We start from the raw sequence: 25,610 nt of genomic DNA on the forward strand, positions 1-25,610 counted from the left end.
TTGGAACAATTAAGTTATACTGAGTGCATGTTGAATTTGATATTTTCCTATTATTGTATAGGCTATAAAAAGTTGAACTGACATGGCTGATACCTTGCATATGCACATTCATAATCCTTGCACATGAGCTTCACGTAAGAGATCTATGTGAATAATATAAAAGCAAGGCAGTTGTTGATTATGCTAATGCTATGGCTTGCACTGCCACTAGCAACCTGCAAACAAAGAAAGGAGGAGAGAGAGTTGACAAGAAACTGCAAGAGGCCGTGGTTAGGTTCAACAAAGATGCCCTCCATTAGGGAAAAAAATAAAGCATATAGCATATTTGATAACCTCCTCTCTTTTCCAGGAAAATGAATGGAGGGTTTTTTTTTTTTTTTTGAAATCTTGGGTTTTGGGGCTAGAAAACCATGTTTATTAGGATCTGTTATAGGAATGGAATTCCATTTGTGCCAGGAAATAACTACAGCTGTTTTTTGTGGACTATTAATATACAGTGCAGTCGTAAGTGCTTTCCTGAATCAGGACCTGATTTCTCTCCCTGCATTTAAACGTTGTTGTCATTTTGGGTAAAGGTGATTGACGTTACTGAAAGGCCATGTGTTTAGCTAAAAGGAAGCCTGAGCTATGGGCTGCCCTCAAATATCAAAGCTAGCAGAAGTGTGTATCCTATGTATGGTAAATAGGAAGTGGTTCATGTCTTGCAGCCCAGCCCTTCATAGCTCAGGCATGGAATAGTCCAAAGGTGGCTTTTTGCTCTCCATGGACTGCTAATACAGCTGCCCACAGCCCATAAGGGACCATTCTGGCCTCTGCACATCACCAGATTGTAGGGAAGCCCTGATCTTGTCTGCTTTTCTGGGGGCTGAAGGGAATAGTCCAGGAGCTTCTAAGGTGTCCCAATGCCAATTAAAAATTCCTTTCCATAGAAAAGCTCATAAGGTCTCTTACACTGACAATAGAACAAAGCAGCCTCAGCAGGCATTGCCTTTATAGTTTCTTTACTGGGTTCCCCTTGCCTCCGTCTGTCACCCCAGGTTCTGTTACTGAACCAGAAATCCAGTAACAGAGCAAAAGTTCGCCCTTCCAAACCTTGGCCCTTGATTATGATCTCTCGTGAATGTAAGTTTGGAGTCAATCTGTTGAATCATTGGAGGGACACCAGTGGAGTTACACAGTGGGGAATCAGGCCCAAGAACTTGCCTCTGACTTCTGCTTTTTCTCTGGATGGATGATCAAAGAATATAGCTTAGGCAATATTATTTCACAAAAACTCAAAAGTGTTCCAGCTGAAAATGAAACATGGAGGAGATTTCTGGGCATACGACACCAGCAGGCACAAATGATTATTAAATGGCCCTGAAACTGGAAGCGCCACTGCAGATATTTTGTGAGCATGCCCCATTTGGTTATTTAGTTCTGTTCAGTGGATCCAAGCCTCTTGTGTTTCAGCAGATCACATAACTGCAGTGGTTTCCAGCACTTCTGGAAAAATGGCCTTTAGGCCTGTTTATCTGGGACAATAATATAACCATCAACATTCTCATTCATGCCAATTTACAGCATTGCCTAAGCAGTTTTAAACAAGGAAATCTGCTTATTTTAAACAAAAGTTAGATTCATTTTTACATGTTATTGAAAAGCATGCTTTCTAAAATGAATTTACTCAATTATAAATGAATGTGGAGATGTATATCTATGTAGTCCTACATACACATTATGTACATAAACATATACATTTGGATTCATAGATGTCAAGGCCAGAATGAGCCATTATATGATTATTTAGTCTACTCTCCTGCATAACACAGTTCTCTATTTTTGTGGCAATAATAAAATATTGGATTATTGGAACAAATGAAAAGTTTGAATGTACTTTTCAGTCTTTTATTGTGTTCCTTTTTTTTTTGAAATGTATAGACACTGAAGTTGAATGGACCAGGTCCATTTAATAGTCTGGCCAGCTCATGTTCACTTTCTGGTCCTAACTCGGAGACTATGTCTACACTACAGAGTTTTTTTTTCTGAAAAAACTTGCAGAGCATTCACACCTCAAGCGTTTTTTTGCACAAAAAAATGGAAAGAAGAGAAGGGGTTTTCTGGCATAGGTATTCCTCATTCTATGAGGAAGAATGCCTTTTTGCAAAAGAGCTCTTTCACAAAAAGGTGTGTGTGGATGAGGAAGAGGTTTTTTGTGCGGAAAGAAGAAAAAGCTTAGGTTTCCTGGTGGCCATGCCATGCATAGAAATCACAGCTTTCTTTCAAGAGAGCGTCCATGCAGTCTGGACACTCTCTTTCACAAAAGCACATCGCTTTTTCGATGTGCTTTTGCAGTGTGGACATGCTCTTGCACAAGAAGTTCTGCGGAAGATCTCTTCCGATAAAAGCTTCTTGCGCAAGAAGCCTGCAGTGTAGACATAGCCTGAGCTGTTGTGTTTGACTTTGATACACACATATACTATGTGCACATGGCCAGAACCTCAGCTTTTGTCAGGGAACGCAAGGGGGGCAAAAAGGTGCTGTTTATACTCCCCCAATTAGAGCCAGTTGGGAATTTTCTGCCTAAGCAGGTATTCATTACTGATCCATCAAACCTGGACTCTTTTGCAGAAACTGTTTGTATCAATGAACTTCTGAAAAACATAGGTTGGTTCCAATGGAGTCCTGCCTAATTTCCTGCCTCCTTATCTGGTGTGCTGCTGGGAAGCCCAGGCTTCCAGGACCAGTAGCTCTTGGGAGCACCCTGCTATACAGACTGTCTCTGAATTGGGGACCTCAGAGCTTCCAGGCTCCCTGTGGCAGAGCCTAAGCTACTACAGGTATGGAAGCCTGGTTGGGAGCTCTAGCTCTAGAGAAACCTCCCAAACCTGCAGAAGAGAGTCTGGAAGCTCTGAAAATTGGAGGCTTCCAGGACTATTAGGCCCTTGACTCCCTTTCATATAAAAAACAAAACAAAAAAGATTATTTCAAAACTATCCTTCCTCTCCAAAGTGCACTTCATGGGAAATTTCAACATTTCTGCTTTGTTCTGAAACAGAACATTTGGTTTGTTTAGAATTTTGTATTTTCCCCTATGTGGAAATTTCTGTTTTTGACCGCCCCCTGAAGGTTGCTCTAGGTTACATCAGAGCCACCAGTGACCCTGATGAGCCTTTACGGAAGCCTCAGATCACATTACACTTTTTACTGGTGCTTGGCGCCATATGTGAAATCATTGACACTTCTATGTTACAAACACAGGAAAAGCAACTGTTTAGGCAGGTGACATCATAGCAACATCTGTGCTGCAGTGCATCATGTATTTATAAGTAAGACTCTGTCTCTATAATAGAGTATATACTTATGGGTCATTAGAGTTGAGCTACAAATTTCAGACCGTATTTTTAGATAAATATATGTCTCCATTGGCTATTTTTCCAGTTTCCTTGTAACTGGATTTGAAAATTCTACCAACATCTAAATGCAGACTAAACTGTAAAATCTAGGACACCAACCCCTATTGAATTCTTTTCAACACAAAATGGGGGAGTACCATTGCTGGATTTAAAGTACTTAGGTTTATGCTGTACAAGGCATTCAGAAGTGGTTTACAGGGAATAAATCTTCCATTGCTAGGGGATGGGTTGGATTCTAATGCATCTATTCCGGATCTAATTCTGTGAGTAACATTGAAGAGAGTAAACCATCAAAGGGTTGCAGTTTTTAGGTCTGGTTTGAATAAGCATTCACGAATTTGGGTTTCTTTGTACTATTTCATCCTCTTGGGATGAATTCATCCTTGGTGTCACTCGATAAAGGCTGGTGGAGGTACATCAAGTATAATTTTGGCCCTTTCAGTTTGCAAAATGGGCTGGAAATATGATGAGAAAAGGCTTTTTATGAGGTTTTTGGCATTTCTAGGTTCTGATGCTGGCTAGAATTACTGCCAGACTAGTCTTTGTCATGGCTTGGCAATAGCACTCTCAATGCAGACCACAAACCAGAAATGAAAAAAAAACCCTGAAACCCACAAGACCTTCCAGAATCTCATAGAAGTTTGGTTTTAAGAAGAGAAGAATTGTATTGTAACTCTTATTTTATAGGAACCTGCTTCACCCATTCCTAATGTTCTACATGATCAGATATCGAATCATAGAACGGGAAGGGACCTCAAGAGGTCATCGAGTCCAGTCCCCTGCCCTCACAGCAGGATTTTGCATGACAACATGCATGGTGTCATCTGCTTTCCCTTATGAATCCATTAGGATGCTTTCCCATAATTAAGCCGGGGGGGGGGGGGGGGGGGGGGGAGGGCAGGCACTGTTTGATTATAAGTCTTTGATTATAACCCTTCAGGTTTTACAGAATTGTTTTGACAGTATAGCACAAACTTTCCTTCTGCTCCAAGTAATTATCAAATCAAGGCTCACCTAGTGTAACCCCACTCCCAAGATGCACAGATACTCCAGCCACCAGTAAAAGAGCTTCCATGACCTCCCTAGGCAATCTGTTCCAATGTTCCCTAATTTTTTCCATCCATGTGTGGAATAAATTTTGTTATGTGCATGAAGGTGAATGTGGCTGAGCACTACCAATAGAAACACAAGATGCTAGCTGCAGGTGGCTGTGGGAGCTCTTCTAGTCAGCTGGGTGGCATTTGCTTCTTTCCTGAGTGTCTGCACAAGTGCACAGCTTACAGGGAACACTGCTCTGTTCCATTGTCCTACTATTCTTACAGTTAGGAAGTGTTTCCTGAGATCTATGTTACATTTGCTAAACTGTATTTGAGCCCATTGCCTCTTGTCCTGATTTCTGTGGCAAAAGAGAATGGCTTTTCTCCATCTTTTTTATGGCACCCTTTTACCACTAAGCAACTTCTCTCACTTACCTGTCTTTGAAGAAAAACGTTTCTCCTCTAATTTGGGCGACACCATCAAATACAATGTCTTGTGTGCATAACACTGGGGTGACAGGTCCAAGCGTTGGATCCGGACCTGGCCCAAAATCAGTGGATCCTCCTACAAAGAGGAACAGATCTATACAGTAATGTTCAAATGTATGGTTCTAGGAATGTGAAGACTCCAAACTGATATAAAACATGTAAAGGAAGCAACTACTTCAGCTGGGTGGAAGTTATATTGGATAGAAAATGCTTCTGGGAGTTTGTAGTTCAGTGAACAGGTCAGCAGGTTAGGACTCAGAAGGTGCTGGGGGCAGGGGTCTATTTCCAGCTCTGCCACTAGTATACTGTGTGACCTTTGTCACTTCTATGTGCCTGGATATCCCCTCCCAAAATAGTTGATCTAGGCAATTTACTTTGGAAGACTTCCAGGACAATTTTAGTAGCAATTTGTGAATATTATCTTTGAGAATTTCTCCTCCCCCTCCCCCAGCAATGGGGTAATTTAAAATATAATAAATCAGTTTCCTAGAACAATGCATGCCATTGTATCTGTGCTGATGTGCAGATAATTCTGAATACTCACCAGCTCCTTTTAGTGCAGTTTTCCCAGCCTGCTAATAGTTTGCAAGGAATAAATACACATTTTGAGCTACTTGTAGCCTTTCTCCCCTCATTGAGAATCAAAATGGTCTCTTCAAAACATGTACTTTGCCATCTGTTGGATTTTATTTTGTTTTGTTATTTAGCCATGACAGAACTGCCCGGTGAAGCATCTGGCTGCTCCTTAGCAATCAGGTGGTTTTCACATCATTAAACAAAATGCGACGCCAGCGGATGTGATGGCGCTCTGAATAATGCTAGAACATGTGTAACGAACAAAATCCCAAAAGGAAAATACAAGGAAAAATTTTTTTTTGTAAAGTATTATTTCAGTTAAAGAGGCAGGAAGGCCCAGGCCTGGGACTTAAGAGACATGGGTTAAATTCTGAGCTTTTCTAGACATTTTTCTTTATGAGCTTGTGAATATCACTTCACCTTACTGTGCCTCACTTCTGAGTCTTTTGGTAGAATGCTACATCCTTCTCTGCTTCTATCCCTTTGTCTTGACTAGGTAGATTGTAAGCAATTCCAGGCAGGGATAACTTTCCTATATTTATGTGCAGTACCTTGCACAACGAGGTCCAATCTTGATTGGGCTCACCAGACTTTACACAAATAATTAATTCAAGAGCTCAGAAATCGGAAAGACTGAAGATCCAAGTCAGGTTTTTGATTAAAGAATTTTCATCTGGTAGTTATTTGGTATTATAATGAGCATTTCTAAGGTGCCCAGAACTACAACAACTCTTAATTACAAGGCACCAATAATTAAGATGTGAGGCAGGTAGAAAACTGAGAAGCATGGCTAGAGAAATGATATGATCCTTTCAAATGGATCAGTAGCCTTCAGAGACATTTGCATCCCTACATTGTGTGCAGCCAAAATCATTGTGTGAGGAGCACTTTCACTGATCACCAGCTGCACCCCGTTATACAGCATTTTATTCGTTAATAACTTTCTCTGACACAGTGGAGCCAATAGCCTCTGCAGGTCCCCAGGCAAGGTGTGTGTGTGGGGAGGGAGGGGAGAAGGAGGGGGGGGAACTCTGTGCTCCCAGAAGGGGCAGGGCCCAAAGCACAATGTGTGTTCCCACCCCAGCCCTTAGTGCTTCCCAGAGCATGCAGGGCAGGGCAGTGCAGCAGCAGGTATTTAAAGGGCTACTGTGGCAGTGGCATTGGCCACAGTCAGGGGCCCCTTTGAATCACTGTCCCCCTTTATCCTCTCCGCCCTCCTCCCCCATCAGCGTGATGCATTCAAAATTGGCCAACTACTGGAAAAAGAATAGCCAAAATGGATTTGGTCTGGTTAGGTAGCTTGTACCTTTCCCTGCACCTCCTTTCCCCATCACTCCCTGGAAGTTTGTCTGATGTCTTTCATTGCAACCTTTTAAGAACACTGCCACTCTGTATAGTTCTCAGCACATCATCCCTGCGGTGCATTGTAACAGCTGTTCTTGAAAATGAACCTCAGATCACTGACTGCCTCTGTGGGCCCCTGGGCGAGGAGGGCGGCGGTTCTGCACTTCCCAGAAGGGGTGGGGCCTTGGGTAGGAAAGGTAGGGTCAGGAGCAGCCAGCCCTCTATGCCACCCAGAGTGTGCCACGCCGCCCTCCTCGATCCTTAGGGCCACAGGGAGTGAGAGCTGGGGCTTTCACAGCTCAGGAACTTCAGTGACTGTTACTGAATTGAGCCATTAACAGGAAGTAGGAATATCTTGAGTGAGGCAGTCAAGGAAATAGAAATTTGCATCTCCAATGCATTGCAAGCACACACTGTTTACAATAACATGAAAATAATAGGCCAGCCTGCACTCTATGGCGATGGATAAATGATTAATACTTTACCATAAAGTTCCTGGATTCCTTTAATATCATCCTGAGAAAGTCTGAAGTTCTTGGTAAAAGTGTAGATTGGAGCCATAAGTGCTCCAGGGTCCTCCGAGTGCTCTAGTCCCATGGCATGGCCAAATTCATGAGCAGCAACCAAGAAAAGACTGTAACCTGCAGAACACAAGTCAATAAGATTGCTTGTATCTGATATACTGCATCTATTATCATAGTGCCATGGAATTGCTCCTCCTCCTCTCTCGACCAGAAGATTCTCACAATCAATATTGTTTGATGTGGAAATTCATATAAAAACACTTTCACAGCCTCCAATCTCACATGCCATGCATGTTGCCAACTCTTAGGAAATTTCATTGGATAGAAAGGTTTTTTTTAAATCTTATTATACAGTTGACTCATGAATATATTTTATTTGTTTCCCATGTAAATTGCCCTTGAACATAGACTTAGTACTTCTGAGAAAGAAGGAAGGAATTCAAGTGAAATGGTTGATTTATTTAGCATGGAAGAATTAATCTACAATCTGGACCTTGAATCTTGCTTTCAATCATTAAAAACCATACAGGGCTACACAGATGTACTGATTTTTTAAAAAATATTTTAGCAGAATAACTGATTTCATTATTTGTCTAGGTTGAGTTGAAGATAAGATGAAGTGGGTGAAGGCCCAGGGTTAATGCAGTAATCTTTCACCTTTGAATTTCAGAGTCTGAAGCCTGGCTTAGGTCACTAGCATTTTTGTACTGCTGCCTTAGACTCTAGAACCTATTTGTTAACACCAAGATGTCCATATTAGTGCAGAAAAGCATTGGTTTAGTTCTGTTAAAGCAGTGGTCACCAACCAGTAGATGGGGATCTACTGGCAGATCTTGGAGCTCTGACAGGTGATCCTGATTGGTTTGGCCGGGAGGCTGTTTTTAGCCGCCTCTTCCCCCACCCACTGCTGTGCCACTACTGCCCTCTGTCTTGGAGCTGCCCCCAGGAACCTCCTGCTTGCTTTCCAGGGTAGAAAAAGTGGATGGGGGGGGGCACTGAAGTCAGGATGTCCCCTTTTCCATGTCCCCCATCTCCACAGAGTGAGTAGAGCGGGGCCTTGGAGAAGGGGCAGTATAGGTGCAGGGATGCCGGGAAGGAGGCAGAGCAAGGGTATTTGGGTTTGAGGCAGATCCTGTATTGACTTCAGTTCAAAAACTGATCTTGTGCTTAAAATGTTGGAGACCCTCGTGTTCAAGTAATACTGAGGAGTGAAAAATTATCCATATTACAAAAGGGCAGCATTTTATCAACAGCTACCCAAGTATCAGAATAGAGCAATTATTTCCTGTTCTAAAAAAATAGATAAATGGAGATATACCTATCTCAGGGTATGTCTACACTACAGCACTAATTCGAACTAACTTAGTTCGAATTAGTTACTTTGAACTAAGCTAATTCGAATTAGCGCATCTAGACTTAAAAACTAGTTCGAATTAGCGTTTTGCTAATTCGAACTATCATGTCCACACTGAGTGGACCCTGAACCGAAGTTAAGGATGGCCGGAAGCAGTGCCGGCAGGGCATCAGATTAGGATTTAGAGCGTGGAGCTGCTGCCTCAGGCTAGCCAAGGGCTGTGCTTAAAGGGACCCGACCCCCACCCCGACAGACAGTTCTCAAGGGTTCCCCGCTTGCAAAGCAGTCCTGGCTTGGAGTGCCCTGAGTGCCCACACTCGGCACATCACAGCACTCGGCCATCAGCCTGGCTGCACTTGCCGCAGGCTGCCATCCGGGGGGGGGGGGAGGGTCAATCAAGGGACTTCAGGAGAGTTTCCACCCCAAGGAGCCCGCAGAGCCTCCCCATCGGGGGCTCGTACCCCATTCCTCCCTCACCTCCTTCCACTTACCCTTCCCTAGCTCCCTTCCGGATGTACAAAATAAAGGACACGTGTGTTCAAAAATAGAAACTCTCTTTATTGAACAAAACTGGGGGAGACTGGGAAAAGAAGGTGGGAGAGGGGAAGAGAGAGGGTGGGAGAGGGGAGGGCAACTAAAATGATCAGGGGTTTGGAACAGGTCCCATATGAAGAGAGGCTAAAGAGACTGGGACTTCTCAGCTTAGAAAAGAGGAGACCGAGGGGGGATATGATAGAGGTCTATAAAAGCATAAGTGGGGTGGAGAGGGTGCATAAAGAAAAGTTCTTCATTAGTTCCCATAATAGAAGGACTAAAGGACACCAAATGAAATGAATGGGTAGCAGACTTCAAACTAACAACAGAAAGTTCTTCTTCACAAAGCAAATAGTCAACCTGTGGAACTCCTTGCTGCAGGAGGCTGTGAAGACTAGAACTAGAACAGAGTTTAAAGAGAAGTGAGATAAAGTGATGGAGGTTGGGTCCATGGAGGTTGGGTCCATGGAGTGCTATTAGCCAGGGAGTAGGAGGGGTAGGAGTGGTGTCCCTGCCCAAAGTTTGTGGAAGGCTGGAGATGGATGGCACGAGACAAATGGCTTGGTCATTGTCTTCGGTCTATCCCCTCCAGGGTACCTAATGTGGGCCACTGTCGGCGGCAGACAGGCTACTGGGCTAGATGGACCTTTGGTCTGACCCAGTACGGCCATTCTAAGCTCAGGGTCAGGGGGCTCAGTGGACCACCTTGATTTTCATGCCAACCTGCTCCTGGGTGGCCAGGCTGGCAGCTATCCTGCCCTAGATGGCCACTTTCCTGTGCCTAGTGCGGAGGTCGTGGATGAGGTCCACGATGTCCGCACTAGACCAGGTGGGCGCCTGCCTCTTGCGGACCTGGGCAGGCTCCCGGGAGCCGCCAGCCTGGTCCTGGGAATAGGTGGAGGGCTGGGTGACAGCGGGTGGCTGGCTCGATCCGTGCCAGGTGCAGGGTCTGCTGGCTGGCTTGCACCTGGCATGGGCACTGTAGCCAGCCCGTGCCCGCGGCCCCTTTAAGGGCTCTGGGGCCGGGAGGGGGGCAGAAGAGGTTCCCTGGTGGTGCCCAGAGTGGCCACCAGGGAAAGCTGGGAAGGGTTAGCCTCCCACTAGTTCGAATTAAGTGGCTACACAGCCCTTAATTCGAACTAGTTAATTCGAAGTAGGCTTTAGTCCTTGTAGAATGAGGTTTACCTAGTTCGAATTAAGCGCTCCGCTAGTTCGAATTAAGTTTGAACTAGCAGTTCGTGTGTGTAGCGCCTATCAAAGTTAATTCGAACTAACTTTGTAGTGTAGACATACCCTAGAAAGGACCTTGAGAGATCATTGGATCCAGTCCCCTGCCTTCATGGCAACACCAAGCACCATCCCTGACAGATTTGATTTGCCCACATTCCTAAATGGCCCCCTTACGGAGTAAACTCATAACCATGAGTTTAGGAGACCGGTGCTCAAACCACTGAGCTATCCTTCCTCCTTCTGTAGGTCTCTGTATAAGATAGCTGAATCTAGCAATTGTTGACCAATGTTGGAACTACTGCATGTTTTTAAACCTCAAACTTATTTATATATAACATCAAAGATGATTAAAATGAAAAGATTTTTTCAAATTATTTTTCCACTTTTTTGAGAATTGTGGAGGGGTTGCTACTCCCTTAGGGAACATGTATGATTAAAACCTGTCTTTTAAAAATATCATGCAAATATTTTTATGCATTTCTTTTGACAAGCTTTTTGCAAAACCTAACTTTGGGTGCCAGATGTGCTCCGAGAGTATCTCTTTATTTTTTTTTATTTTCAAGAGCAAAATATGCAGCCCCAAATGTTTAAGGAAAGTAATGCAAGTGAACATGAATTTTAAGTTTGGTCCAAGCTTATCCTGTGTGTAATACCAATTATATCAATTGCTCACATCAGTGTAAGCAATTGCTCAGTGTTCTTCTATTATTGGCTAGCCTGGGACAGATACAGGAGCAATACCCATTGTTACAGGGGTTGAAGTATTTATTTAAAAAACCACATTACCTTGATCTGGACAAAAGCCCCATTTGCGGTCATCATCATAGTTACTAGTGGAGGCACACCACATCTTGCCATCACTGCGTCCAGCACTTGTGCAGGATTCATACTTATTGCCAAGGAAAGTGAAAGGAAACACACAAGGAGCTCCTTCTGAATTTCCACCCACCGTTGACATTGCTGGGGGAAACAACATTTAAATACAATAAATAGAGAATCCTCCAGCTTTTGAGACATAAAATTGACTTTTCCACTTCTCTTACACCTAAATCCAGAAAGCATCTGGAAAATCTGACCTTTTTTAACAAACGCCGACGATGTGACTGAAAATAACAAATTTGAAAGGGAAATTGTCTGCAACAGAGAAAAAGGAAGGGAAAGTCTCTTCCCACAGTTTTTGTCTTTAGCTTCAGTGGCCCCAAAACTACAACTGAGTGACACGTGGGTGGAAGGAGAACTGATTAATTAACGTCCTGGTGTTAGCCTGATTAATCAGATCTTTTTTGGTAATGTTTTCAATTGTCTTCCACAAGTAGATTTATTGCTAGAAACTTTATAACTTTGTTATATATCAGCAGATTGTGAAGTGTCACGCTGAGGTTTAATTAGCTTTTGAGGACAGAAAGAGATCTTAGAGGAGTCAAAAAATCACGGCTTGCACACTGACAAGGTTGAGGTGTACTGACAGAAAGGATCAAATTAAAATCAGTGGTTTTAAAACTAACTCTAAAGCAAAGGATATAAGCTATATATGAACCTTTCTTTGGAGTAACATTTCCATCATAGGAGATCACAGAAACAGCTTTTGTCTTCCTACTTTACTTTGGAAAGAGGCACTAATATATACTGCAAATCTACAGAAATTTGAAACAAAGACTAATCAGGCCAGTTAGAATATTAGTAGTTTGCATACACCATTCACAAACAATAAATAAATGCAACAGTCTGATGACATATTTACTTCTCTATCTGCTCAAACTTAGTAATCATGTGTATTACTATTAGCCATGGCCAGAACCCGACTGTGCTAGGTCCTATACAAAACAGTAGAGAGAGGGTCCTGACAGAGTAAGCAATTAAACTACTACTGGCTATTGTTAAGATTATTGAGTAAGAATTCCAATATATTAGTCACAATACTTTCCTGCTCATTTAATTATCACTTAGATTTTTCTAAAACAACTGAAAAAATGGTCTGGTAGCACTTTATAGACTAATAAATATAGATGGTATCATGAGCTTTCATGGGCACAGCACACTTCTTCAGAAGACCAGAGTGTTGGTCATCTGAAGAAGAGGGCTGTGCCCACGAAAGTTCATGATACCATCTATATGATTTGTTAGTCTATAAAGTGCTACCAGACCATTTGTTGTTTTTTTAGTTTATCCCGTACAGACTAACTCAGCTACCCCCTGAAGCTTAAGATTTTTCTCTGTCCCATTACCAGTTATGCTAAATTTGATACTTTTATTTATTTATTTTTGACTTTTAATAGTAATGATGGGTGAGATGATCAGAAATAATCACCAACCAATCAAAATGCTCCAAAAACCTATTTTAAATAGAGATGGGATTTAAAAAAGGGTTGAAAATGGATGAAATCTCCTTGCTCATCATGTGACCATGGTTCCAGAGTTAGATTTAGTTGTGCTTTCATTATATTTGGTGGTTTCAGCTTGGCTCCTTGAAGTACCAAAAATGCTGAACCATCAGATCCTGTTTAAATGAGTGGTCGAGCCTTTTTTGTGTTTCTTAGAAAAATGATTCCCGCCAAGTTATACAATGCTTTAAACTCATTTTGTTCCTGAAACATGCTAGGTAATAATGGCGAAAGCAAAAAGATCATTCTTCTGGAGAGAAGAGGTATCAATTTGTTCCCTAGTGTGATGTAAATTCATAAATGCATGTTTAGTAAGTTATATTTGACTGTCCTAAACACTCGTTAAAAAATTTAAATGTTAAGCATTAGTCATTGGCTGTTTAAGTTTTACATTCCCTTTGCACTGCTTTTTCATTTACAGCCCAAGTTTCAGGGACATTAAAAAGTAATCATTTCCCCATGTAGATCATGGTAATTCACCATGGTAATAATTTACCATGTAGTGGTAGACACTTAATTTAAGGGCATGTTCCTACATACATGTGTATTTATACTCGTTCCTGATTTAGCTGTGCAAGTTCCTGAGGTCTATGGGCAAGCTACTTAAGATTGTGTGCATGCAGCCAAGATTTTTTCATCTGAATTGGATACATGCAGAAATGAAAGTAACCTTAGATGAATATGGCTTTACAAATTTGGGCCATACATGATTGGCTTATACAGTATAGCTCAAATATAGGACTGTTATTGTGGGTAAATCCATTTCCATTTGGAGACTGGAAGAACCAAGGAATCTGGAAAAATTACTATTTTTTACTTGCTTACGGCAGAAAAACGTAAGCAAACTCTTTCAAACCTCAGTAAGGCTTCAGCTCTGAGCTTTGTCCCAATGTTCCAAGTGTGGGTCTCATTACATCTGAATGGATATATTCATGGTTAGTCAGGTGACTGGGGAGGTGAAGGAAAAAGACATACCATGGCCTCAGTTCAGTTTAGGTTTAAGTCAAAGGGTTAGTTCTGATCTGTACTGCACAGCTCTCTCTAGCAATTTTCCAGCACTTGTGCTGAGTGTCCAGAGATATATGCATCTGAGACCTGCTGGAAGAGCATAGTCAGTAAAGGGGACTCAGTTCTGGAGCCCACTTTCCTTTTTGTCTAACAGAGCCCGACTTCCTACGTGCTAGGCATATTAAATAGCTATTTTATTTTCTCTGACTTTTCCTGAGACGCAGAAAGGACTTGAGTTTTTTTTTTTATTTTTCCTGGGGGTTGTAGGGTTGGATGGGAATTCAGTAATTCTTTATTCTTGTTTAACTGATGTTGCCTTGGTTTAATATTATATTGCATATAAACACACATATGTTTAATATGGACTTATCTATGGGTTATATTGCATATGTGCCCAGAAGTCGCAATCATCACGTATGCCCCTAACTCAGCCACTTTTAATTATACAATTAAAGGATGGAAAATTAAATGTGTGACATACAGGTCAATGACAAACTAGATCGATGACAAAATAGATCATACAGGTCAATGACAAAATAAACCAACAGATCAACTCAAATGTCCATTTACCAGTCTCTGGGCAGAAGCCATATTTTTTATCTCTGTCATAGTCTTCAGTAGTTCCACACCACCGGTACCCATCTGTCCTTCCTTCTGTTGTACAGCTGTCGTAGGATGTGCCTTGAAATTTGAAGGGAAACTTGCATGGTTGCCCTTCACTGTTTCCACCCATTGTGAAAAGAGCTGCAGTGAAAGTGAAACAGAAAAAAAAAGAATATTTTAATGGCTATTATATACATTATAATTAGAAATTGCTAAGAAAAACATTATTGGTTAATTATGTATAGTATGGCAGCATGTAGGGGCCCAGGACAAAGACAATTCTGGGAGAAAGGAAGTTATGTCCCCATTTCACACAAGGGGGAACTGAGGCACATGTGTTCACAATCATTATTAACACGACTCAAGTAAAGTGCACTGGGCTGATCAAGCTTATGGCAACATAATCTTTATGCCCTGCCTCATACGACTTGGAGAGAGTGTTCCCGGAAGCCATCTATTTTCTTTAGTGCTTTGCTAATTTATTTACACTGAGCTACTGAGGTTACTAAAATAGGATCTTAAACATGTACCAGATTTGTAGCTTGCCATTAATACTTTAGATGATGATTTTCCTACTGGGTATGTTATGTGACATTCCTGTTTGTTTAGATTGATGACTACAACAAAAGATATAAGCAGGGGAGGCCCCACCTGGGTATTTTTTTCGATCCCACTTATCTTTCCTTTAGCTCTGCTTCACTTTTCTGACTGTCCATACAACAGTCAATTGACGCTGCAGTGCTTGACACTATAAATATCTATGCTACATAGACTGAGCTTCACTTCTCTGACAAGAAGGATAGATAAGCATGACTCATGTGCTCTCTCCCAGTTAATACTCTTAGATGTGAGATGCTCCCCTTCAAGAAGTTCAGGTTTCACCCTCCCTGTCACCCACACATGACTCATGAACATTCCCAAGTTTTCTACAGTTACTGAGAATCCTTCTATCATATAAATGGGGAAGAAAGTTCTTGTAGTTTAAGGCACAGAACTAACTCTACGTCTGGACATCTGGATTATTTCCTCAGGTTTGCTACAGCCATGCTATGTGGCCCAGGGAAGGGCAATTAAATGGTTTTGGCCAGGTTTTCAAAAATATATGTGAGAATGAATAATGTATGTGTGTGCTAATGACTTGGTATCCATCTAAAGGGAGCATCAACCCCTGCTGAGCCCTGTCTGTCTCTTCTGCTCTGCCACTGTATCAGCTAGGATCAGCAGTGGCAGAAAAGCTCCTGTGGGTACCAAGCTACCAGTGAAAGGAAACACTAAGAATATCAAAATGAGCCAAGAACTGAGAACAAAAGATCCCCCTGTAAGAGTAAAGGGCCACAACATTCTACTGTGTCCCTGGGTTGTTAGGAGCAAACACAGCAAAGTGAAACCCTTCACTCCCTGCTCCCCCCCCCCCCCCGGACTTTTTCCCTCATTTGCAACCAGGTTTGAACAGAGCAAGAAAACAAAGCGTGTGTGAGAATCATTTAAATACTTTTCTGCACTATTTTAACCACATGTTCTGATTCTAAAAAAATACCTGAATGCTAATAAACTGGCCATGTGTTTAGCAGTGCAAAATCTAGAGGTCAGAGAGCTACACCTAGGGCATAGTATCTTTCTTTTGAGGTGTATGCTACTTTTAGCCTTATATTTCAGCCAGTTCTGATTACTGACAAATTATCACAGACACTTTGTATTTGTGGGATTCGTTTTTCTCTGGTCTTAGTCTGTCATGTTAGTAGGAAGAAGCCATAGTGACCTATCCATTGTTTCTTGGCTTCATTTGCTTTTTGGAGAAACAAATAGGCTAACAGAGCTGAGTGGCATCAATACTGAGTAGGGAAGAATTGTGACACAGGTACTGACTGGGGCATTAGGGAGCCGCTTTCCAGTTAGTATGATTAGGTTCCTTTGAGGGATAATGTTCAGAAGTTACCATGAAAGAACAAGTTATTGCTTAAATGTGTCAAGCATGGTCCTATGGTGTGACCATACCATCCTAAGCACAGGATCCAGGAGAGAAGGGCTTAATGCTATATTTATGCTTCCCTGATGCAGTCACATTAGAAATTTTCTTCCAGGGGGCACTGCATCCATGAGGGACCTACAGATCTTAAGACTGTCTGGAATACTCTAACATGCCCTCTATGCTCCCTGTGTTCTGGGATAGGGAGCCCAGCCACTGATTTGGACTCAGAGAGGATTGCATCCCATTGATCACAAATCTTTTTAATATCTTTAAGAAGTCATTCAGTGTTATCCCTCTCAACATCTAATGTAGCATTGGATGCTTCAATTACAAGATTAGTTTTGTGGATCATTTTTAGCAGCTTCATCCACATGGATGACATTAAAATGCATTCACATTTGGATGTATACTTTTGAATTGACTTAAGAAATCCCAAGCATTGTTACAGGCTGGGGACCAACCAACCAAGTAGCAGTTCTGCAGAAAAGGACCTGGGGGTTACAGTGGATGAGAAGCTGGATATGAGTCAACAGTGTGCCCTTGTAGCCACAAAGGCTAATGGCATATTAGGTTGCTTTAAGAAGAGCACTGCCAGCAGATCCAGAGAAGTGATTATTCCCCTTTATTCGGCTCTGGTGAGGCCACATCTGGAGTATTGTGTCCAGTTCTGGGCCCCCCACTACAAAAAGGATGTGGACGCATCAGACAGCATCCAGCGGAGGGCAACCAAAATGATTAGGGGGCTGGAGCATATGACCTACGAGGAGAGGCTGAGGGACTTGGGTCTGTTTAGTCTGCAGAAGTGAAGAGTGAGGGGGGATTTGATAGCAGCCTTCAACTTCCTGAAGGGAAATTCCAAAGAGGATGGAGAAAGGCTGTTCTCAGTACTGACAGATGGCAGAACAAGGAGCAATGGTCTCAAGTTGTGGTGGGAGAGGTCCAGGTTGGATATTAGGAAAAACTATTTCACTAGGAGAGTGGTGAAGCACTGGAATGGGTTAACTAGGGAAGTAGTGGAGTCTCCATCCCTAGAGGTGTTTAAGTCTCGGCTTGACAAAGCCCTGGCCGGGTTGATTTAGTTGGGATTGGTCCTGCCTAGAGCAGGGAGCTGGACTTGATGACCTTCTGAGGTCTCTTCCATCTTTATGGTTCTATGATTCTATGATTCTAAGCCTGTGCTGTGAGAGTAAGAGATTCAAACTCACTTAAAACCTTTCTCACAGAGTCCTAATGCTGTGCAACCAGTTTAACACCATCTGTTAATGCTGACCATCTCATTGTTGATATGCCATGAAGGGAAACAGGCAGATGCTGCTTCAGAATTTTCCACTTTGGAGGACTGATACTGAAGAGATTGTACAATTTCTGGATTGTTCCAAATTGTGTGCTTGCTTCCTTGCATGATTCAGAACAATCATCGCCAAGAAGATTTAGTGTGTGTTGCCACAACTGGAGAAAATACAGTTTGGATTTTGCTCAAGAAGGACAGTTTGTACTCCATTGTACTTCCCAGCCACATTGGATCCATTGTAATAAGCTTGGCCAATGCAGACTTGAAAATTTAATTTGAAGCCTTCCAGAATTTCTGATACACCAGCAGCAATTTCTTTGTGTGTGAAATTATCGAACAAAATAAATTGTTCTTCTATTGAAATCTTTGAACTTCATGTAATTTTAACATAATGAACAACCTAGGTTGTCTGTTCTTTATGAGAACAGTTTGGAGTTGCATCAACAATAATTGAAAAGTACTTTGCATGTCATATTGCTTCAAGAATTGTTGTTTTTATAATGTCCCCGCAACTCAATAAGCTTGTTTTGTATTGTTGTAGACAGATAATGAATTCGCATGAATTCTCTGCTCTCTTGTAATTCATGAACATGCTAAGGATGGCCTGATAAAGTGGGTCATACTTGCTAAGAAATCCAAATATACCAAGAAAGTTTCTGTTTGTAGGGTCACCGATACATTGACTGGAACCAAACAAAGCCACTCCCAGATCAGAAAGAAAAAGAATGACATTCAATATGCGCGCAAGCAGTTTTTGCCAATTATCAGTTTCTGTGTTTATTTCACTCAGGAGTAAGTTTTCAGTTGAACTGTCAGCTAGTGCTGCTCTACTAACTGATTTTCATGTAACATAATTATCTTTATGCGATACTGAAGTTTCATGTGCAGGTATTCAGTTTTTTGACTTCCTCCAACCTCTACTGATGCTCCAACTGAATAGATCAAATAGTACTGATGAACTGGAAGTATTACAGTTAAAAATGAAACAGAGTACGTTGTACAGAGTCTGCTTTCCTATGCTCCAGCAAAGACAGTCTCTTGTGTAGATCTATCCATTTGGAAGAGTTTTTGTCAGCAGACAAATGGGAAAAGAGTGATTTTCAGAATCTTTCGGTATATTACTTGGTATCTGAAAACAACTAACTTTGAGAAATGATTACATTTGAGCAATATTGTTCTTATCAAGAAATCCAATATCAGGTTCTGATGCCACTGTTGTTACACTGTGTCCTATGCTTGTCATAAGTTCTTGTTCTTGCTGTGCAGCATCTCTGAGGTCCTAATTTTCTGCCTGCACCAGCTCTAAATCAAGTGCCAATTCTGCATCTATCTCTTCTATTGGCATTTCTGTGTCTTGATTAATGACCTTCTCATTTTGAGGCAGTGGCATTGAAATGTAATTTGTAGATACAAAATTTTCATCATCCAAACTGGAAGTGTCACTGTCAGTATGTTCACTGGCTAATGGCTGAGGCATCTTTTCTATGATAAATCATGTTATTGGCTTTAAACTCTTAAATGCTGCTTCACTGTTACTCTCACTGTCTCTTACTTGCACCACTTTCAAATCTTCGCTTCATTTTTATAAAGGGGTTCTTTTAAAACACAGCAACACACAGTACATTGATTCACTAAAGGCTATTGGTTATACAAAATTTTAATTGTATATACTTCACAATTAATATGATATAATAACAGTTTGAAGGTGTTATTTAATACAGCCCTCATGGCCTTATATAGTCTTGAAATTTCATCTCCTAACATGTTCCTGTTATTAAATTCCTCTAATAACTGGTACGTTATTGCGAATATTAACACAGGGTGATTGCCAGATTAGATCTAAAGTTTATTAAACTAGAATTAAAAGTTTATTATCACAAAAAAGCCTTTAAAGGGGAATCTAAAACTGGATGAAGAGATAGCTTACAGCTGAGCCTGATATGGTTATTGTATACGAAGACACGTAAGAAAAAACAGGAATACGAAAATCTCCTATGCAGAGATAAACATCTAATTGAAAGGTTAAACTCACTCTCAGACCAAGCAAAATCACTTTATGGTAACAGAAACTAATTACAACTTTCAAAACCTCTACACTATGCAAAGACTGTAATCAGTGTTTCATAACATAGATTCACTGATCACAGAAGCTGCTCCATCTCCAGTCACACAGATGAAAATTCAGATGAAAATTCAGATGTGACCGAAAAATTGGTGAAGGTCCAAGGTCCCACAATGATTTAAATCAATTTTTGCAAATATATATCACTTCTTTTGTTGTCTCTGTTATAACTGCAAGGTATATAATAAATGGAAATGACTTGGTAGAAAACTGTCAACAGTTGAGGCCCCTTTGTCTTCTGAGGCCTGAGCCAAATGGACCTCCTGGATGCCCTCTGACAGGGCCTGCATACCCTGTGAGTAGTTCTTCCACGCGTCAGAGCTCCTGGTCTGTGATTCAATTCAGCCTTCCCATGGGATCCCCAAAATGGGATAAAAGTTCTCCAAACGTATCCTGCTCATTGCACAAAACAAACCTTTTGGGTTTGATTCTCATTTACACAAAGGGCCTTCCACAGCATTTAGAAAGTGCAAAGAGGCCTTCAGGTGGGATATATTCTGGGCCTTATTACATAACCAGAATGTTGAGGTGTCAGTGTAGATGAGAACCAAGACCATATATTCTGACTATATATGTTAATGGATAGTTTGATTAGTGTTCTGGAAGATGCCGGTACAGTGTTTAAAATACAGGCAGTCCCCGGGTTAGGTACAAGATAGGGACTGTAGGTTTGTTCTTAAGTTGAATTTGTATGTAAGTCGGAACTGGTACATATTGTAGGGGAAACTCTAGCCAAACATTTCTCCAGAGCTCAGTTTTATTCTCCCACACCTCACTTCCCTCAGTCCTTTATTCTCAAGCTGAGGTGTCTGCTGAGAAAAGCCACTTCGCGTCTCCCTGGTCTGCTGGGTGGGGCGCTAGCTTCGCGTCTCCCTGGTCTGCTGGGGGGAAAAGCAGCTAGTGCGGGGTTGCCTCACCCCGTTTGTAAGTAGGGATCTGATGTAAGTCGGATCCATGTAACCCGGGGACTGCCTGTACTTTACTTTACTTTACTTTCTCTGGGCAGAATAGCTTTTAAAAAGCTTCTTTCAAGCATTTCACATATATTATCTGGTTATATAGTTATATAACTTGTAGAATTTTATGGAAAAACTAAAGAAACTCTCTGGCAATGTCCTAACCTGCCCCTTAAACTAGGGGAAATGAGCAAAAGTGACAGAGCCAGTGCCAAGTGTGTGACTCAGTATTTAAGTCTCAGATTCTGGTGGCAAGCTAGCCAGGATACATACATTGAAGAAGGCAGTCTTTTCTGATGGGTGAAAATTGTTTCAGAGAAATAAAAGATCAATATGCTGCTAACTGCAAATTTCTCCTGACCTGACAGACTCCATGATATCAACTCCTAATCCTGTGCTATTTGAATCTATTTCTAGGTTTTAGAAAATGGTGTCTTGGAATAATAAGTGAACAATACCACAATGTGTTTAACAAGAAACATCTGTGCATAGCCATTCAAAGATCTTGCAAAACAATGACATCACAAACAAACGGCTCAAAACCACCAAGTCAGTTTCAAAACATTGGCACTAGTATTTGGGGCAAGCAGAACCATAACTCCTCTTGACATTTGAAGAGACAGTTTAATGTCTCTAGTCCATGTAATCTTAGGCACAGAAATAGCCCCATATGCACAAATATCTATCTATCCATCATCCCTGTAGTATCTAAGCTCCACTAGTATTTTAAGGAAGTAACAACAGCAGTTTCTCTCTCCTCCTTCTTTCCAGTTTCAAGGAGAAGCAACTTGATGAATTTGGAGAGATGAAGAAGTTGGTGGAAAGACTTGAGGTCTTGTCCACACAGTGAAGCAAAGTGTCCCGAGGGAGGGGGGTTATTTATAGATGCTCTAATGTGCTGATTTCTGTCTGCCCCACGTACACCCTGATGACATGCTCTTAAAGGTACCTAATGGACAGTAACATGATGTGATCTAGGTACCTCTCAGACTCAGAGTGCACCAACAAGGCAATTAGAGCATAGCACATTACAGTGCTTTATAATATTGCCATGCGCTTAGAAATGAAGGTGCCCCCTTTGGCACCTCTGGCTGGAATACGGACATATGTGGCACTATACCTGAAAACTACTGGAAATTCTAAAAAACATTGATCTTTTCTGCTAAGATTGAAAATCTTCTTTTCTGAAACGCGAGCCCAAGGGACAACATGAAGTCTGCCTCTGAGGCTATGTCTACACAACCAGGATATTTTGAAATAAGTTATTTTGAAATAGGCTTATTCCTCTTCACAAGCAAGAGTCATCAGTTTGAAATACCAGGCCCCTTATTTCGAAATACCTAACTTGGTAGTGCGGATGCTCACCTTTGCTATTTTGAAATAAAGGGAGTTATTTTGAAATAACTCTCCAGTGTAGACATGCCCTGATTGGGATAAGAAGGCTAATAGGAAAGCATTGGAAAAGAGGCTATGAGAACACTTTTTTCTATACAATAGCTATTATGGTCGCTCTACAAATTATGGCTGCTCGACTGACAAATATATAAATAGAAATACCTACGTGGGCAGTTATTGCAGGACATGTCGCATGGTAGTTAGGTGTTTTGGGATCTGTTAGTCTGACCTTGATGCTGCAAGATATTGAGCATAACTGGCTCTAGCTTTGTTTCTAAACACTGATTACGAGGTATATTAACCTGCACTCCCTTTCCCAATACAATCTATAATTTTCTAAAGATAATTCATCCATAACCTTGCAAACAAGTGCACTACAGGTTGGACCTCCCTTGTCCAGAATTCTCGGGACCTGACCAGTCCTAAATGAGGGGATCTGCTGGACCAGGGGAGGTCCCTCCCAACATGGCCCATGCTGAACTCCTGCCCCATTCTAGGGCTTCAACATAGCACCATTGCTGCGTGCCCAGCCATGGCTCCCCAGGCTGGAGCTCACTAGCTACCCCTGCTGGACCTGAGCTCCACAGCCAGGGCTGGACCTCCCTGGTGACAGACAGGCCTGGAGCTCCATAGCTGCTACCAACCCCAGCTACCTCACAGCCACAAGCAGCAGAACTCTCCGCTGTGCCACCTGCCTCTTCGTGTTCCCCCTCTCCCTCACATGGGGCTCCCAGCTGAGTCGCCAGCCCTCCTGCCATGCTCCTATCCCATGGCTCAACCTTGCTATACCTGGGCTCTATGGCCCAGGAACATCCCTGGTCCTGCCACATCACAGATGTTCCTGGACCAGAGAGTCCCAGTTAAGGAAGGTACAACCTGTATGAGTGTTCCAAGGAGGAACCGGAGATTATAACAACTCTGGTTTCAAACAAAATCTCCAATATTATTTATTTAATTCATTCCTTTCTGACTCATTATTATTATTGACTATTGGATTACGGTATTATCTGGAGGCTTCAAATAGGATTGTGGACTGTTTGTGCTAGGCACTGTACAAAACACACCAGGAGCACCCCCAGAAATTTTTGACATCACAGCTGAACCACTCTCACTTTAACTTAAAAGGTTGTGACCAAGCGTCTGCCAGGCTGAATTTCAGTGAGCAGCACTTACAACTTGGTGCATGGAGTCATGGCACAACTAGTGCCAGTGAACCCTCTGTCAAGGAGCTACTGGGAGAAACCCAAGGGATGCTGTGAGCCCATGTGCCAGGTTGCATTGCCACTCAGTTTGGGGGCTCTCACAAATGATTGCTTTTGTCCTCCTGTCCCAGGCAACAGTGTCCCCCCAATTGGCACCCCTGCCAATGGAACATAACACGTATGGAGGCAAGCAGCACATCAGCTCCTGATCTCAAGTGCTTGCATTCTAAGTAGTCAAAGAATGGAAGGGGGATGTAGCGATGAAGTGATTTGCTCAAGGCTACCTAATATTCTAGTTGCAGAGTAAGAAATAGAATCTAGTTATCTTGCGCTGTAGGCCCCGGCCTGACCCAATGCACCACTCCAGGATATTCCCTGCAGTTTCACATCCATTACATCAAATTAAAGTTTACATAGCATGAGAGTTTTCTGTAATTTTCCACTCTGAAGACTCACCTCAAGATTTTAAATAATGCACATATTTGAAATATATGAACAGAAGAATGTTAGTTACTTAAATACAATCACCACACTCCATATAGTGAAAAAAAATTCTGAGTGAATGAAATTGTTATACAGATTATTTAATCTGCATGTGATCTTTCCTAAAAAAATGATAGATTATGAGACGCATTTTTTTGGAGGCTTAGCACTCTGCTTGCAATTCAGAAAGCTTAATAAAAAAAATCCTTCAGATGAGCTCAGCGTTTCAAAACCAACAAACATTTTTCCATTAATATGGTTTTTAATATATGGTTTCTGAAATACACACTGTCATTCCTCTGTCTGCTTTGGACAACTGAAAGGGCTTTTTTTAAGTAAAAAAGTCATTTGGCATTTGTTAAAAATAAAAAACTAATTCTAAAGGCATTCCCACTTACCTGACTCACATTTTGCAATGAACCATTAACTATGTAACTTCATACCAACATTTATTTGCAGTTGAATTTCAACCATCATGATTCTGTAAAGGAGTCAGAGCATTTCTGTGGAACGTGATATGATGTAACAATATCTCCCACCACAGAGAAGCGGGGCCAGGGTTCTAACAATAGGCCAAATCCTCAGCTATATGAATTGACAGAGCTTCAGTGACATCACTGAAGGTACAGAGATTGGGCCTGGCCCATTGCATCGTGAGAATGTCACAAACAATGGGGTCAATTGTTACTTATGGGGGAGCTATGATTCCTGCTGTAGCAGCCTGGTGTTCAAGGGAAAAGACACGTGGCCAAAGTATAGAGATAAGTTGTAGCATGTGCCTCTCTCTGACTGTCCCATCTTGCTAAGAGAAGCTGATTCTATAATTCCGGGTGCATGGGGAATGTGCTTCTACCTAGTTTCTGGATGTCAAGGAACTATTCTTTCCTCCTGCCAAGCAGCTACATAAAGGCCAGGTTCAGTCTGATACTATGACAGTAATATTTAATATCAAGCAAGTCAAAATCCAAGTATGGTACATCAAAGTGAAAAATTCTTTCTTTTATCTGTCCTCATTCTCTTTGTAATTACATCACACCCTTAATGGGACTGTTACCCACTGGACAAGCCTGTGATGTCTTCAGCTGACTGCGATATGCCAAAAGATATGTGGATATTCAGGGGTTGTATAAATCAAGGTTAGTTCCTGTAGCATGTGGGGAAAATGCGAACGTGCTTATGAAAATGTGAATGCTTGCCCATGCAATGGTTTGGCCCTGCCAAATCCTGGTCCTGTGGAAGTCAAGAGCCAAATGCTAGTCCTTTCCATTGTTACTTTGTTATGTGGCCTCTCTTTGGAGGGGACCAATTAGCAGGACTGAAAAGGGGGGGGGAGGAGATATTTCTTACTGTGTAGTCAGTTCGTTTATTCTATTCAGTTCACCTGACCTGCGCAAAAATTGCCTCTGTGACGCCAAGGAGGAGATGGAGGGGGGAGTCGTTTAGCTAGTGTGTTCTGTTCATGCCTTCCCCATATTTCCTTGTTTATTGTACTTGATAAGGACCCAGTGATGTCAATATGACAATTATATCTGAGGAGCTGAAGCTAGTGGCCCAGATTCTATGCTGGGTGCACTGAACCAGGGAAGGAGGGAGATGGGAAGGGCCACAAAGGAGTTGATACCACTACTTGTTCTGTGTCAGTTTCAGCATACAGGCAGTCCCTGAGTTACGTGGATCTGACTTATGTTGGATCCGCACTTACGAACGGGGCTTTCTT

The 25,610-nt window shown here is 41.9% G+C and overlaps 1 protein-coding gene across 2 annotated transcripts in view; it reads right to left on the reverse strand.

The window, feature by feature from the left end:
* The window catches only part of MMP2 (matrix metallopeptidase 2), a 64,426-nt gene that overhangs the window by 19,567 nt on the left and 19,249 nt on the right, over positions 1 to 25,610 (reverse strand). For both annotated transcript variants that reach the window (XM_075940312.2, XM_075940314.2), the window contains exons 7-10: positions 14,443 to 14,616; positions 11,270 to 11,443; positions 7,327 to 7,482; positions 4,868 to 4,997 (exon numbers count right to left, since the gene is read on the reverse strand). In XM_075940312.2, coding sequence (XP_075796427.1) covers positions 4,868 to 4,997; positions 7,327 to 7,482; positions 11,270 to 11,443; positions 14,443 to 14,616 — 634 coding nt within the window. The remainder of the gene's footprint in view (positions 1 to 4,867; positions 4,998 to 7,326; positions 7,483 to 11,269; positions 11,444 to 14,442; positions 14,617 to 25,610) is intronic.

Source organism: Pelodiscus sinensis, chromosome 12 (assembly GCF_052426305.1).
Source record: "Pelodiscus sinensis isolate ZL-2025 chromosome 12, ASM5242630v1, whole genome shotgun sequence".
NCBI classification, from domain to species: domain Eukaryota; kingdom Metazoa; phylum Chordata; order Testudines; family Trionychidae; genus Pelodiscus; species Pelodiscus sinensis.